The 17,126-nt window shown below is 45.8% G+C and overlaps 1 protein-coding gene across 1 annotated transcript in view; it reads right to left on the bottom strand.

Moving 5' to 3' along the window:
- Positions 1–300: 300 nt before the first annotated feature.
- The window catches only part of WDR78 (WD repeat domain 78), an 88,094-nt gene continuing 71,268 nt past the window's right edge, over positions 301–17,126 (bottom strand). Inside the window, exons 17-23 of the mRNA XM_015415783.1 lie at positions 13,358–13,584; positions 9,002–9,155; positions 6,489–6,524; positions 6,235–6,311; positions 5,559–5,613; positions 1,479–1,607; positions 301–519 (exon numbers count right to left, since the gene is read on the bottom strand). Of these exons, the coding sequence (XP_015271269.1) occupies positions 301–519; positions 1,479–1,607; positions 5,559–5,613; positions 6,235–6,311; positions 6,489–6,524; positions 9,002–9,155; positions 13,358–13,584 (897 nt within the window). The remainder of the gene's footprint in view (positions 520–1,478; positions 1,608–5,558; positions 5,614–6,234; positions 6,312–6,488; positions 6,525–9,001; positions 9,156–13,357; positions 13,585–17,126) is intronic.

The following is a 17,126-nucleotide window of genomic DNA, read 5'->3' as shown; positions in this document are numbered from 1 at the left end:
AACCTTTCTCCCTCGTGGATGATGTATCCTTTTGCTGGCTTCTACAACACCTGGCTCTCTGGTACTCCATCCCCTTGTGGAGGACTATGAACTGATAAGTCTTGGCCATTATGCACCACTCCATGGTGTTGATGGTCAAGGTTGAGCTCTCCAGAGTGAAAGACTGTGCACTTTACAGCAGACCTCTGGAGCATCTAGCAGCATGGCTACTTCTCCCTCACCACCCACTGGTGGCAACCAGAGAACCTTTCTGTCCAGACTATTGGGGCACGGCCCAGGCCCCAGGAGGGGACAGTCCTGTTATTGGTCTACAAAGTGGTTCTGTTCCATGTGCAGGGGATGGATGCAGACCACAAGGCGCAAAACATCACAGCCGTGATACAGAGGAGCCTGAGGGAGTAGGTGGGTGGTGGCAACATCAACTGTGGCTACATGGTCACAAATGTTGATGCCAACATGCTGGCAGTGGTGAAGGCTGCGCATCTCAAAGGCATCGTCTGCTTGGCGCACATGCTTCACCTGGTGTTGAAGGAGCATCTGAGGCTGGGGAGCACTGTCAAGACCATTCCCCTGCTGGGGTTTGGGTGTTAGGTAGGGTTCTGAGCCACTCTGTCTTTCTGCTCATGCCAAGTGGAGGGGCTTAGCTACTGGGTACCTCAGCTGAGAACCCACATTTTATACCCTCCCACCCCTCCTGATTGTGAACACCTTTGTACCATGAGGGTGAAAGTGGATGCGAAGGGTGCTCATCATGGGGGGAGACATACTCCACCACTCATGTACCAAAGGCCCCCATCCCCAGGCACCAAACCCATCCTGCTAGCCCACTGGAGTTCAGTCCTAGCAGAGCATCACCAAAGGTCTTGGAGCCTCCTTCCCATGATCTGTTCCTGGGGCTCTCCACAGATGCAACAGAGTTGTTAGCACTGCCCAGGCACCAGAAGTTGCTAACACTCTTTGGAGAGAAGGACTCTGGCAGCAATGATTCCACATCACAACTCCCTGTTGCTGCTCCCACCTTGAGTACACCCCTCTATGGCCCCTCCTAGCCAAGCATCAGAAAGCAGCTGTCTCTCCCAGTTTCTCCAGTCCTGGGGGCCCACTTCCAGACCACAGTTTGGAAAACTTCCCCAGTGTGTGGCAGACTGCCAGGTGTGCCATGCCCATATCTGGAGGGGCACAAACCCCAAACACTTGTCTTCCTCCATCCTCTGCAGGCATCTGCAAAGGGTGCACCCTCATGTTCCCACCAGATTAAAAAGTGGTAGCCAGTGTGACTAAGAAGAGGCCCGCTGCCTCTCAGCAAGGAGATGTGGAGGGGGTGCAGGAGGCCCCTCTAAGAAAGGCTCCCTGCACTTGGGGTGCTGTGGGTGGGACCCATATCAAGGCAGGCCACTCACTAAGAAGCCATTCCCATGGAGACGTTGACAGTGCCATCCAGAAGGGCTACGTGGAGGGCCCAGGAAGCAGTCACTCACCTCATGGGCATGATGATTACTGTGGATGGCCATCCCTTCTACCTCGTTGAGGACGTAGCCCTTTTCCGGCTGCTGCAACACCGGCTCCCTGGCACTCAATACCTTCACAGAACTGACAAGTCTTGCCTGCTATGAGCCAATGAGTCTTGCCCACCATGCACTGCTCCACAGTGGCAATGGCCAAGGCTCAACTCTCCAGAACACAATGCAGAACCATGCACTTCATGGCAGACCTCTGGAGTAGCCAGCAGCATGGCTACCTCTCCCTCATCGCCCACTGTTGGCAATCAGAGGGCCTCTCTGTCCAGACTGTTGAGGCACAGCCAAGGCCCCAGGAGGGGACAGTGTTGCCACCGAGCTACAAAGTGGTTCTGCTCCATGTGCAGGGGATGGATGCAGACCAATGTTCCCTCTAAGCTACGGAGCCCTGTGAGCAAAAATTCTACTGTGTGAGCTCCTGGCATTAAAGTTGTGAGTGAGGGATTGGGCTGCTGCATCAATTAGTTTGCTCTGGAGCCCCATCCTTCCTGAGCTAAGACAAAAATGTGTGAGCCGGAGGCTAAAAAACTGTGAGCTAGCTCACACTAACTCAGCTTAGAGGGAACACTGATGCAGACCACATGGCATAATACATTGCCACCATGACATAGAGTAACCTGATGGAGTGGGTGGGTGGCAGCAACATCCATGGCTACATGGTCACAGACACCAGTGACAACATGCTGGCAGCGGTGAAGGCTGTACACCTCAAGGGCATTGTCCACCTGTTGCACACACTTCAGCTATTGGTGACGGATGCTCTGGGGCTGGTGAGCACTGTCAAGTCCACCTGGGATGCTGCCACCCTCAAGATGCAGTCCTTGTGCAAGACCTGCCTGTACCTGGCTACCCACTTCTCATGCAGCATCAAGTCTGACCATATGATTGATATATAGTTTGGAAAAGTAATATATATAATTATTATCAACTAAAGGTTCCCCCCAGCACAAAATAATCCACTATATAATAACTGGGCAAATTCTGGAATCTCATGTCTCATATAATTGAGAAAGGGAAACTGATTAATAAAACAAAACTGGAGCAAAAACTGAAATTACCTATACAATGGTTTCAATACCTTCAAATAAACAATTTGTTCTCTACTCCTCAGCTAGTTATTGAAAAGAGAGCACACACAATTTGAACTCCTCTTAAAAAACACAAGGTCCCAGAGGACTCCTTTCAAAGGTATATAAAATGTTACTTGATGTTACCTCAAAAGCCTTACTACGCTACCAAAGGCACTGGACAGAAGATTGTAACATCGATATTTCAACAGAACAATGGGAGAAAATTTAGACTTCATTTATGAGCACTTCGAATGTCATAACAATTAAATTACAATCATTGAAATAATAACAAGATGGTACTATACACCCAAAAAACTAAGTTAAATAACCAGTTTGTATAATCCTGTATGCTGGAAATGTTCAGAACTTGTTGGATCTTTACACTGTTTGTGGGACTGTTCTGCTTTAACCTCATTCTGGGAGAGGATCATTGTTAAAATCAAAATTATCACTGGATGCGAAATTCCACTTACTCCAGAGTCGGTATTACTAAATATTTGGCCTGATTCCCAATTTGGAAATAAAAAAAGAAAATTGCCACACTATTAACAATTGCTAAATTAACAATTGCATTAGTTTGGAAAAGTAAATTGAAACCATCAATATGAACCTGGCACCAAAAAATTTGGGAATATATAATAATAGCAAAAACTACTGAGAGTATACATTCAACAGACCCAATTAAGAGCTCAACCCAACTCTGGGATATGTTGACACCTGTTATGTTTTATTTGTTGGAGAATCATATTATTTCTCCAAACCCTGTATATGAAGAGATACTGTATGCATAGAGTATAGCAAGATAACTTTTATTACCTTTTAATCGCCTTTTGTTCACCTGTAAATATTCAGTAATAAAATTTTATTTTTAAAAAAGTCTGCCCGTCTGCTGTGTGAGAGGCAGGGGGAGCAGGATAAGGAAGGAAGAAGAGGAAGAGTTGGATTTGTACCCTGAACACTGGCTCATTCTAGACTTACCTACCCACTGGAACTCCACCTATGCCATAATTGCATGTTTGGTGGGGCAGAAGACCACAGTGCAGGATGTCATCTCCTCCATAAATCATCCTACACAGGGAAGAGGAGCTCAGCATTACCTCCAATGACTGGCTGACCCTCTCCCAAATGGTGCATGTCCTCAAGCCCTTGCAGGACACCACCAACATGCTGTGCACCCATGCGGCCAGCCTGGGGCAAGTCATCCCCCTGATTCAAGGACTGAGTCGGGCACTGTTTTCTGCATTGGAGCTGGCTGTTCTCCCATGGGGCAAGGCCATGGCACAGAGATTGTAGGTGGGCATCACCACCAGGATGCATCCTCTCTGCAAGGAAGGGGAGTACAAGCTGGCCTGTATCTGTGACCCCCAGATAAAAGACAGCATTGATCTCTGGAATGCAGAGCTCATGCAATGGAAGCATAAGATCTGCAAAGAAGCACAGAGGCTTCAGGCCAGCGGATGTGGCCAGAGGAAACAGCAGGTGGAAGAGCTGGGGGGGAGGAGCCACAGCCTCAAAAAGCCCAACCAGGAAGAAGCTCCACTACTGGTTGTCAGTGGTGAACTTGGAGGTCAGCAGCAGCAGGGATGCCAGGGACATCTGCCTTTCTGTCATTCAGAACTTGCCTTTGGAGATGTGGGGTTGGCCCAGCCAGCTCAACATGTATTTCAATTCCTCTCCAGAGCAGAATACATGCTGTTTGATGGGTGTGCTCTAGAGAGACCTGTGTGTTTCAGCCCTTGGGAGGCTGTGAGAGTTGTGGTCATGCTTCCCTTGCTTGTCTTGTGTGCCTAGGGTGCCCACCAAGCTGTTGTGACGTTACTTTGGGGATCCCTTGTTGGAACTCTGGGGATGTCCGTCTTTCTGTCATTCAGAACCTGCCTTTGGAGACTTGGGGGGGCTGCGAGTGTAAAGGTGGGGTCTGCCCAGGTGAAGTATCCCTGTGAGTTTGATGTCACTGGCTTGTTCCTGAGCCATTCCATAGGCTCCTATAACTGCAGCTGTCTTTTCCAGAGAGAGCACTGGGGAAACCTTGTTTGGGGTCCATAACTGGGACCTCATAAATGTAATCTGCCTGGATAGATTGTAGAGGAGCAGGTGGCAGGGTGAGTTTGTTGTGTGTAGCTTGCAGGGGGTCCATTCTATACACTTTTGAAACTGCGCCTGACATTTCCCCAGAAAGCACTTTCCTGTGGGCACCCTCCTTGGGGGGGTCCTAATTCAGAACCCATAAATCCAATCCTCGCTGAACTTGGAGGGCAGGTAGAGGAGAATCAGCCAGAGATCCCCTACATGTTTGGTGTCTCTAGTATGGCGCAAGGCTGTTTTACCACATCATGAAGCTCATGAATGGAAACAGTTCATTTGGCACCAAAAAGTTCATGACGATTCGTGGTCCGCGAACTGGGCATGTCACGAACTAAACTGCATTTTCACAGTTCATGCCCATCCATGGTTATTTGCATTAATCCTCAGGAAACAGCCTTCTTAAAAAAGGAGAGCATTTTTAAGAGCAGTACATACCAAACCGATTACGTAAATTAGTCCTTTACACAATGGATTGCAGTGTCTTTCAGCAGGCCAAACCTATTTCATAAATTCGCTGTTTTAGGAACTAAAATGGTTCTATAGATTACAAATCCATTTAGCAGTACCAGTGTGGCAGTAATAGCCATGTGAGTGGGGGAGCTGCTTTGAGAAATGGGAAGGGGGCAAAAATCACTCCCTCCACCGTCTTCTGTGGCTGGTGGGGAAGCAGGAAAGATCTATGATCCAACCGTGAGAATCCATAGATAAATTGTATTGACATAAACCTTTTAGAATTGAAATTGGATTATTTAGAGTGTGTGACCGCAGCTTTATACTAATTCAGCCTAATAACCTGTGGCTGATTATTCCTTAAAATATATTTGTCATAATGATTTCCAGGAAGATGCTATGATTTCTGCCAAACCACCAACACCATATGCTGTACCCTGCTTTTCAATACAGGTAAGGCAAGCCTGTCTTGATCGCTCATTAGAGCTGGTCTGCAAGGAAGACAAACAGAAGAAAGCTCAAAGAAATAGATTTTGTCTAGTTTCTAAAGCAGCAGACTCCAACAGGGAATTTATGAGCTAATAGTAGCTTGTGTGTCCCCTAGAAAATGCATGAAAAGATCACAAGAAGATCTACTCTAGTCTTAAAAGACAAAAAAAAAGCTTTCATTTCATAGGATTTTTTTTGTGTTGCCTAGCTGATAAGCTTCATTTCTGGTGCTCTTCCTCATCCAGTTTCTATCTCTAGAACAGAATAAACTTGGGCTGATTCCACCAGGAGGGACAGGGGGACAAAAGCTGCCTTTGCTGTAGATACGGCAGCAAATGGGACAGAGATGTGCAGAGGCCATGTCTATACACCCCGTCCCCATGTGCCATTCACTGTTGGTATCCCCCCACCCCACCCCATTTCTCCTCATCACGCTGGCACAGAAGTGCTGACCTGACAAGAATCTTGATGCCCACCCACAGCCCTGCAATCTCTGTCTCCTTAAAGATGTTGTGACCTTTTCCCACACATCATGATGTTAGCTTTGTTCAAGCCAATGGTAAGCTGTTCTCATTTACAGAATCTGCTGAATTTCTTTAATAGGCATCTTAATCCTATCTTACCTATGCCTGTCATACCAAGACTGCATCATCAACAGCCAATTGAATGGATGTCTTGTGGAGATGGAGAGGAACTGATTCTTTCAGAAAGAAAAGCCAGGGAGTTTAAAAAAAGATTTCCAAGTAATTTATTTCCACATATATATTTAATTGTGTAATAATTACATATTTCAGTGGTACATAAGTAAATGTTGGCTATTGGGTATCATTTCTTTTGTTTCACTGAATATTATTATAAATGAAAACTACTGACTAACCAGATTAGAACCAATGATATCACGCAAAGCATCCACCTGAAAAAGACAAAAACACACTTACATAGGGGTTAAAAACACAATTATTCATAGGCAACACTGTCAAAAACTCTTTGTATATTCTGAAAGGTCATATAAGTCCTAGGGAAAGGAAGTGTTATAGATCTAATATTATAAAGAACAACATCATGTATTTACATTACCTGGTATCCTGCTCTTCCTGTGTCTTTTTTATAGTATTGCCTTCAAATTATCAACACTAAGCTGTTAATTAATGGAGAATTTGAAATCAGATATGAATAGCCCAGTCCTAAAAAACTGGCTGCCCTTGCACATGAATGCTTAGGATGGGACTCACAACAGCCATGTCATCACAATGCCATACCTTCCAAGATCATTACACTAGCATTACGGTGATGTGACACCAGCATTACAGTCTTATACAGCAAAAGTGATGTTTTAAAACTGGCACGTAGGTGGGTTGTGAGATGACAGCTGATTAGCCCATTTTTTAAAGTGAAGCTTAAAATTCCAGTAAGTTGAATTTTAAAAATGCTAAACTCAGTAGAAAGTACATATGAGTTAAGCAAGGGTCTTTATCTTTTATGCCAACAACATTCACAGATGACAACTTCTCAAGTAAAAATGTATTATCTGTGTAACTTGGATGTGACCACACGCACTGAATGGATGAATTCTTTAACCTCACAATGATCTTTCTGCTTCACCATTCTACAAATCTGCTTGCATTTAAAGACATTCATCTTGTGAAAAAACATGGTATCAGCTTGCAGCAAAATGTCTTTTGGTACACACAGTGCCAGCAACTGTAACAGTCCTTGGTTCACAAGTCTTTGCCACTGTGGCTGACACTCTCTGCTCTTCAGAACAAAAGCATATTTTGCTGGTCAACCATTACAAAAAGCCATTTGCATAATCAAACAATGTGTAGATCTAAGCCAGGTGTAACTATCCTTGTGTTTTGTTTTGTTTTTTAAATCACCATTACTGCGCTAAGGGAGTATCACTCTTTGTATATGGGGATAACAATGCAGCTGAGCATACGGTTTAAGCAGTGGCTGTTCATGAATGGTTAGGCCTTGTGTAGGAAACTTGATTAACATAACTTCAGCTCATCAGGCAGAAGGAATGCAATAAGAGTGGAGAGAATCTAGACCAAGGGTCCTCAATATGGTTTTTGTTGTTGTTGTTTTTGTAATGAGTGGAGCCAGAAAGAGTTTTTGCCTAGCACAGCTTCTTACTAGCCACTGGATGGTTGGCTGTGCAGATTTTTTTTTTATGTTGGTTTGAAAACAGCTGCCACTACAGCCCAAGGATCTTCAATGCATAAGTGAAAGTAAGCTTGTGTATGCAAGGAATATTTTAAACCAATATCTTTCTCTTAAAAGGCATTGTGATAAACAAAGTTTCTGCCTGAAATGTTGAAGAGTTACTATTAGAGTTATCTATAACATCACTCTCTGACATTTAGTGGCTGGCTCCACCTCCTTCAGCAGCCATTTTGTGGTTGTATCCACCACTCTGTGTCAGAATTTCAAAGGTGCCCACAGGCTCAAAAAGGTTGGGGACTCCCAATCTAGACTGATCCTATTCTGGATGGTCCCACCATGTTGCCAAAACATTCACAGCACACATTACACCAACTGGTTCAATATGGTATTGTGTTCAGTTTTGGGCACCACAGTTTAAGAAGGATATAGGCAAGCTTGAACATGTCCAGAGGAGAGTAACAAAGATGGTCAGGGGTCTGGAGACCAAGTCCTATGAGGAAAGGTTGAAGGAGATGGGTATGTTTAGCCTGGAGAGGAGACGACTGAGAGGTGATATGACAACCATCTTCAAGTACTTGAAGGGCTGTCATATAGAGGATGGAGCAGAGTTGTTTTCTGTTGCCCCAGAAGGTCAGACCAGAACCAACGGGTTGAAATTAAAATTGAAGAGTTTTCAGCTAAATATTATGAAGAACATCCTAAGAGTCAGAGCGGTTCCTCAGTGGAACAGGAGGTGGTGGGCTCTCCTTCTTTGGAGGTTTTCAAACAGAGCCTAGATGGCAATCTGACAGCAATGCTGATTCTGTGAACTTAGGCAGTTCATGAGAGGGAGGGCAGAAAGAGTTGCCTCAGTGTTCTTGTGGTCCTTTCTTACACACCCAGGGAAATGCTTATCACCACTTTGGGGTCAGGAAGCAATTTTTCTCCAGGCCAGTTTTTTTGTCATCTTCTGGGCTTGGAACAGGGGTCAGTAAGGTTGTGTGAGTGGGGGAGGTATTTGTGGATTTCTTGCATTGTGCAGGGGGTTGAACTAGATGACCCTGGAGATCCCTTCCAACTCTATGATTCTATGGTGACCACAAAATATAAATATTAACTTCACTACTAAGTGCATAGATCCAGAGCCTAAACAATTGAGTACTGACTAGGAACAAGGAGTCTGATTCACTGGCATCAGAACCTACAGGGCTAAATTAATTTAGCATTTTATCTAGTGAAACATACCTTCCTGCTATCTGAGGCAATCATATTTCTTAGTGCATACACAGTAACTAATCCATCACTGTCCCCAATCAGAACACAGTCCGCATTCTTAGCAAAAAGTACAGTTGTGAATTTCAAATTTCCAATGGCAGGATTGACGATCAGGGGATCCAGTCTGCATGCAAGATGATAAGATGTATTTATTTCAAACATGTGTTAGCCATCTTTCTACCTTACAGAACTCAACGTGGCTTACAATGTTGTGACAGAACAGTCCTGCTCTGACCTGCAGGCCCTCTTCCACCCTGTCCTCCAAGGTTTTCTCAAAACTGGGAGTCTCTCTCTCTCTCTCTCTCTCTCTCTCTCCAACCACTGCCACCACCTGACCTTTGTAGGAATTTCCCACTGGGAGGTCAGGACTCCCAGCTTCCCTGCCAAGTTATGAGGCCTCTCCTCTACATCTCTCACAGGTTACCATAGGTATAGCTTACTGCCTCGTGTGCCCCTGGCAGAATAGCCACTTGCCAACTGACTGCCCACCCCTTCCTCCTGGCTCTGTTTTGAAAATAGTGTGTCCAAGATGGTAGAGCTCTATGTGGTTCAGTCTTGGGCACGACAGAGAACTACTACCAGGATCAAAAGTTACAAATATTTATTAAAAAGAAAATGTTCACAAGCACAGCATCAGAATGAGCAAGGGATTCAAAAGAAAAAGGTAAAACAATCCCTCTGTCCCTACCTCTATACATGCCCTATCAGTTGTTAAATATAAGGCAGCGTCCTTAGCTCAGAAAGTTACAGATTTTTGGAGGAGTTCCATTTCCTTCAAGCTTCCTTCAGGTGTGCAGGCCAGGACATGGCAATGGTCACCTCCTCCAGACCTCAGTTAAGAGCTCTGCCTGCTTCAATGAAATCAGCACCAAAGAGAACTTCCTCCTTGATCCCAGGAGTTTTATCATTACTCTTTCTCCACCCACTGGCCAGGTCAGGCTGGATCAAAAAAGCTTTTCCTGAAGTCTCCAGGAGTTTCTTCTTAACACCTCCAAACCTCTGTTCCCTGCTGGGGGGGAAGAGCTTGACCATCCCATTGTCTCTTGCTAGACCTATTAGCATTTCTAAAAAGGTGGCTGAGGTAAGCCAAAAAGCAACTGAACTGTCTTCTCCCCCTCCTGCCTGTTCTCTACCCAGAAAGAAACTTTTTAAAATGTAAAGTGAAGGCTTTGCTCAGTTCAAATCTTCAAAGAAAAAAGGTATTTCTTCACAAATGTAAATAAAACAATTATTTTACAAAATGTAAAAATCACAATTTGAAATCTCCAATTAGAACTGCCAAAAAATAAAAACTAACTTAGTCAAATGCAGTCCTAAATAAAACTATCTTCCACTGCCTCCTGAAGATTAAAAGTGAAGGGTTCAGGCAAACCCCTGCCACCAAAAAGGCCCTCTCTTGTGTGCCCACAACTGTCACAATTGCCACTTCCTGTGATCTTTATTCCCAGGCAGGAACATATAGGAGAAGATGGTCCTTCAGATACCATGGTCCCAAGCCAGGTAGGACTTTAAAGGATGAAACCAACACCTTGAATTGAGCTGTGGATCAGTAGCCAGTGTAATTGCTGTAGTATTGGGGTCACATGCTCTTGGCAGCTGGCCCCAACCAACTATCTAGCCACAGCATTCTGCAGTAGCTGAAGCTTCCAAACGCTCTTCAAGGGTAGCCTCAAGTGGAATGCATTGCAATAGTCCAGCCTAGATGCAACTAAAGCATGGATCACTGTGGCTAGATCTGATTGAACATATGGAGTAGAATTCCATCAGTGGCTACTAGCCACAAGGTATAGATAGGAGCTCTCAGTCTGGGGCAAGTGAGGCTCTGCATTATTGGTGCTTGGGGGGGAGCAACAGTGGAAGGGCTTCTAGTGTCCTGGCCCCACTGGTGGACCTCCTGATGGTACCTGGTATTTTTGGCCACTGTGTGACAAAGTGTTGAACTGGATGGGCCATTGGCCTGATTCATCATTGGCTTCTCTTATATTCTTACTCCATACATAACATATGGGATAAGACTGAACCCTGTGAAACACCACAAACCAATGGCCATGGGGCAGAGCAGGAATCCCCCCACACTACCTTCTGAGACCAACCCCCCAGATAGGACTAGAACCATCATAACACAGTGCCCCTCTGTAACATACAACTGTACATAACTTACAACTGAAATGAGAGAGCTACTGGAGCATCCTATTCTTAGGATTGTATAATTTTACCAGTAAACAAGAAATTGATTCTACATATTGGGGGGAAAGTAATATGCGAGGCACACTTATAATCAGGGCCAGGCCTGTAGCTACATTGCTGCCTCCCAGGGCCCGGCCCCCTGACTTTCTACCAAGGTCCCATTACTTTCTAGGCAGTCCATGCCCCCACCAACTCTCTGGGCTGCCCAGAGGACTCCCCACCACTGCTGCTGCCCCTTCCCTTTCCCCACCTGCCAGCAGCCCCACAGTCCTCTCCTTGCCTTCCCCCATGAGGCTCATTGGAGAAGGAACAACTGCTGCAGCCGACGGTGGTGGGAGGGGGCTGGAGCACCGGAGAGGAGCGGGGCACCAAGGCCCGCAATGGGAGCAGCTCTTCTTCTTTGTCCTCCTCCTCAGCTGCTTCAGGAATCAGGGGCAGCAAGGGGGCAACAGCGGTGGTGGAGAGATGGAGGAGGCCCCTGTGTGGGCCATGGCGGGTAGACAGCTGGCCAGGGGAGGAAGAGGTGCACATGGCAGTGGTGGTGGTGACTGCTGCTGCTTCCTGGGCCTGGCCAGCTGCTGCTTGGGGACAGCAAGGGGGGACAGCAGCGATGACACTGCCAGCTGAGCCAGGGGTTGATTGAGAAGAGGAGGCTGGAGAAGAGTGAAGAGGAGGAGGCGGATGCAGAAGAAGGGAGAGTGCAAGCCTTGGGCAGAGACTGGGATTTTCCGTCGTCAGGGGGAGAGTGGGAGACAGAAGCTGCTGGCTAAGAGCAGCAAGGGAGCCAAGCAATCTCATTTGATCTCCCAGCCCCACCCTATGGAGGGAAGGGAGAGCCGGGTGGCAGGGGGGATGCCAGAGAGAGAGAAGGAGGCCGGGAGATGCTGGCTGCTTTGGAGATCCAGGGAGGGGGCTTGAGGGAGGGGGATTGCACAGGAGAAATAATTAAATTATCTAAATTGGCTAAGTGCCCCCCCTGAAATTTAAATGCCCCCCAACTTAGAAATTCTTGGCTATGGGCCTGACCAGGGCCCAGCATAATGTATAGTAGTTGTTGAAAGTGAAACGCCAATTATATACTATCACTGTATTCTTCCAGTTAGCTGTGGTCTTGTGATAAGGCAAGACATTTAATCTGCCTATGGAAGGGAGAAAACAGTTCTGACACTTGGAGATCAATGGATGAGTCTCACATTTTTTAATGGCACTATCAGCTACATGGAACACAAATATGGTTCAGAGCTGCACCCATGGATCTTCCAGTACCAGATTGGTTTTGGCTGAGCAGGCATTTATGTTCTTAGAATCTAATGCTAGGTGAGGTTTCTTGAAAATGAAAGTGATGAGTGGCATAAAGCCACCCCTTGGTACAGTCACATGGGGAAATGAGTGCCAGTGTCTTTATTTGAATGGGATGCAACTTACTCTCTCATAGGAGAGAGCTAGACATTTTGGAAGATATGCTGAAAACAGCACTCAGGGATTCTCTCCCTTTCCCAAGTACCAACTATTTCTGTAAAATGTAGTTGCCCTGTGAGTTTACTCACTTCTGTATGGTGCAGGGACTGTGAAACTTGGAGCACAATGACATCACAGCATAGGTTTTGTTTCACTGAATTGCTACACATTACAGGAGAGGGGGAGAGAGAGAGAAAGAGGTGGAATCAATGTGGGGCTACCTCGGCGGCAGCCTCATGTCTGCTATAATAACTGGTTCTCATACACTCTCTGAACTCTGTGATAGATCTCCTTCTCCCCCTACTTCAAAGGAAACGTATGGGCTTGAATCAGTTTGGGGGTAGTGCTGTCCCTGAATAAGGCCTAGCACATTTCATGGTAACTCACTTCTTTTTTTTGTTACTAATTCCCCTCTTCTGCTGGAATTAGCTGAGAATGTGCAGCTCATTCCTCCCTTTCCCCCTCATCATTGGCTAGCAGCAGCCTGGCTTTTAGGTAAGGCATCAAATTACCCTTGATGGGACAACTCTATCAGCAACCAAGCAAACTTACCATGACTTCAAAATTATAGACTGCGGAGAATATTTTAAGGGTGCAGTAAAGTGTTATTCCATATGTGCAATATGCTATTTACAGCAACTATCCATTTCCAGATTTCCTTTAAGCAAAGCAGATACTTACGAGCTGACACTAAGATCCCAGATTTCCACTCTAATTTCATTCACTGCTGCAAACACAAATGCTGAATTGGGAGACCACATGATATCATAAATAACGTTGGTTGTGGAACTTAAGCTTAAAATGGGGCGAAGGGAATCTTGGCGCCACAACATAATACTCCAGTCTGCAGAGCAACTTAGAAAAACTTCAGTGCTGAATGGATTCCATGCTATCTTGTACACTGGACCCTTAATATGGAGATAGAAAGATATGTTTTATTGTAAGGCCACTGAGTACCAAAACATACTAAGATGCATGCATGAAAAAGCCAAAGTGCTACTGTACTGAGGTCAACCCCCATCAAGATTTTGGAGGACTTCTCCAAGCACCATGAGATGAGTAGCGGAGGCAATAAACCAGTATAACCAGGCTAAAGTCATTGATCATAATCCAAACTGTAAACACTGTGCCTGCTGATAAGACAAGTAGCTGTCTGAACTCAATAACAGTTCAGTTCTGGAGGCTGCAGAGAAAGGCCTGATGCATGTACACTGTGAATGTGAAAAGCTAGATCTTTGGAATCAAGACCATAGGCTTCAGTGCAACATCACATTTTGAGTATAATGTAGTGGCTGAGAGAATGACCTGTGATCTGTGGGGTGCTTAGTTCAGATCAGTTTCTGGCACAGACTCACAGATGGCCTTAGGCAAGTCCCCTCTCTTAGCCCTTTCAACTGCAGTACGGAGCTAATAATACTGGCCCAGTTTACAGGGCTGTTGCAAGGATTATAGCAAATAGTGTATGTGAAGGGCTTTGAGTAATAGAAGCCCTACTGAATGCTAAATATTAAGGTCATGTGTGTCAACTAAAGAGGTTCATCGGCACATTTGGCTCAAAGCATATAGAGCTGGTTCTGTTACTGGTGCCCAAATTGCAGATGGCTACCTAGTGTTCTTTTGAATTATGGTGCTGGAGAAGACTCTTGAGAGTCCCTTGGACTACAAGGAGATCAAATCAGTCAATCCCAAAAGAAATCAACCCTAACTGTTCCCTGGAAGGCCAGATACTGAAGCTGAAGCTCAAATACTTTGGCCACCAAATGAGAAGGGAGCATTCACTGGAGAAGACCCAGATGCTGGGAAAGATTGAAGGTCAAAGAAGAAGGGGACAGCAAAGGATGATATGGTTAGACAGTGTTATCGATGCAATGAATATGAAATTAAGCAAACTCCGGAGCACGACAGAAGACAGGAGGGCCTGGCGTGATGTGGTCCATGGGGTCACGAAGAGTCGGACTCGACTGTGTGACTGAACAACAACACCTAGTGTGGGATGCTGATCCACTCTTTCCACACACATTGTCATTGCACGCTCATTTAAAATTCTGATCAGATAATGAATATAATTAAGACATTGCATGGCAGATGGTCACACTCAAGAAGCTATTGACCAGACTCTACTACAGTGGTCCCAATGTGGCACCTATGTGAGTCATGGCATTTCCCAGTGCTATTCCTGGTCCCCACTTGCTTTTTCCCCAAACCAAACAGCCAGTCTTGGATGTTCTTCATTTCCTTGCAGAAAAACCCAGAAATCATTTCCTTTGTGTCTGCAGGAAACATCCATGTGGAAACAGCTGCCTTCATCACATGAGGATGTCTGCTGGGAATTTACTAACATTTTGTGGCACCTCTGGGGTTTTTTTAAGATTGGAGCCAGCCACCATGGTGGCCATTTTGTTTTGATGCCCAATATCGCTTCTTAAAATTGCCTCCATGTTCAACAAGGTTGGGAACCATAGTCATCTGATATATATAAAAGCCCTGGCATATTGGCACTTTCCAGCTCTCCCATTGGCTGTGCTGTACGCGCCATCAGCCATTGGTCCATCAACTGCCCCTCAAGAGTACTCGTGTGCCATTGGCTGGGGGCTGGGTCCGCTCCTCTCCCCGACCCACTGCCAGCCTGGACACTCTTCACTGACAGAATAAACTGTCGAAATGGGTGTCTCTCCTGATGAAGATGCTTCTACTTCTGCTTGGCTCCTCTGCAACAGGCTGGCTACTGAGGTGGGCCACCAGCTGCCAAACCATTCTCTTCTCCTCCTGCTGTGGGGCTACCTTTTTCCTCAGTGGCTGTTGCTAGACAACCAAGCTTAGTTCTGTCAGTAAAAAGGCAAAGGCAGGAGGCCCTTTCCAGGCCTACTTTGGCCTTTGTGGGGAATTCATTGGTGCCAGTCCTGAATCGGGTTGCCAGCTCCAGGTTGGGAAATTCCTGGAGATTTTGTGGTGGAGTCTACGGAAACCAGAGTTTGGGGAGTTGAGAGGCTTCAGCTGAATAGAATGCCATAGACTCCACCCTCCAAACCAGCCATTTCCTCCTGGGGAACCATTGCTGCCAATCTCCAGGGGAGGGCTGCAGATCACTGAGAAAACTGCTCTCCAGCTGGAGAAAACAGCTGCTTTGCAGGGTGTACTCTGTCATTATACCCTACTGAGGTTGCTTCTGTCTTGCTTGGGTCGCCACTGTGGAGAAAGACTGTACTTTTCCTAGGTAGAGCCTGCAGGTGGGGGGAAGATGGAAAACTGAAGTCAGATGGGCAAATGAAAGTAGGTTGATGGTTGGATGGGAAGGAGATAGGGTTACCACCTCCAGGTTGGGAAATACCTGGAGATTTGAGGGGTGGAGCCTGGAGAGGGTGGGGTTTGAGCAGGTGGGTTCTCAGACAGGTACAATGCCATAGACTCCATCCTCCAAAACAGCCATTTCCTCCTGGGGAAGCATTGTTGCCAATCTCCAGGGAAGGGCTGGGGATCACTCAGAATTACAACTGCTCTTCAGATGGCAGAGATTAGCTCCCCTAGAGAAAATGGGAAGCTCTGTGTCATTATACCCTGCTGATTTCACCATAGCAAATTGACGCTGAGTAACCAAGGCACCCTCTCAGAGCCTCTTTCAAGAGCTCATTGCATTTATTTCCACAACAGGCCTTATTCCTAGTAAGAAATTAAACATTCAAATGTAATGCGTAATAGTGTAAATGTAGTTTTCTGGGGTGCCCTTTAAATGTTCTCTAAGCAGGTGAAGGAGCTGCTTATCTATGAATGGTTTCCATGCACCAAAGAGACTGGTTAATTAATTCAGCCAAATGGAAGGGTGCAGTGGTATGTGTTTTCCCATGAAGACAGGCATGATCAGGTCATTTAAACATTTTCCAGCCTTGTAAGAACCACTCATGGATAAGCATGAGTCAAATTGAGGTGGGAAGGAATAAAGGTCTAAGACAACCAGGCATACTGAAAACTAATAAGCCCCTAGGTCCAGGTAGCATACACTCAAGGGTTCTTAAGAAATTCAAATGCAAAAACTGCTGATCTCCTAACCAGCATATGTCACTTGTTGCAGATGACTGGAAAGTAGCAAATGTCATACTGATTTTTAGAAAGGTGTCCAGAGGGGACCCAGGGAATTACAGGCCAGTTAGCCTAACATCTGTTCCATGGAAATTAGTAGAAACTGTTATTAGAGATAGAATTATTAATGTCCTGCTCAAGACTGAGGTCCAGAAGTGAAGGCAGGAGGCAAGGCACTGCAGCTGGAGCCAATAAAGCATTATGGATGTTATTCCAGCACAGGCTGAAGGTGAAATGAGGTCTTAAATACTTTTTCAAGGAGGTAAAGATACAGGCCCCTCTCCTCCCAAGCAGACTACCAGTATATAATGGGATGTGCCCAGTTATGGCAGCAAGTATTACAATGGGATTGAGGTGGTTCGGAGCTTTGTAAGCC

Source organism: Gekko japonicus, unplaced genomic scaffold, assembly GCF_001447785.1.
Source record: "Gekko japonicus isolate JY-2015 unplaced genomic scaffold, Gekko_japonicus_V1.1 scaffold20, whole genome shotgun sequence".
In the NCBI taxonomy this organism is placed as follows: domain Eukaryota; kingdom Metazoa; phylum Chordata; class Lepidosauria; order Squamata; family Gekkonidae; genus Gekko; species Gekko japonicus.
The sequence above is the reverse complement of the archived record's forward strand: the minus strand, read 5'-3'. Positions and strand labels throughout refer to the sequence as shown.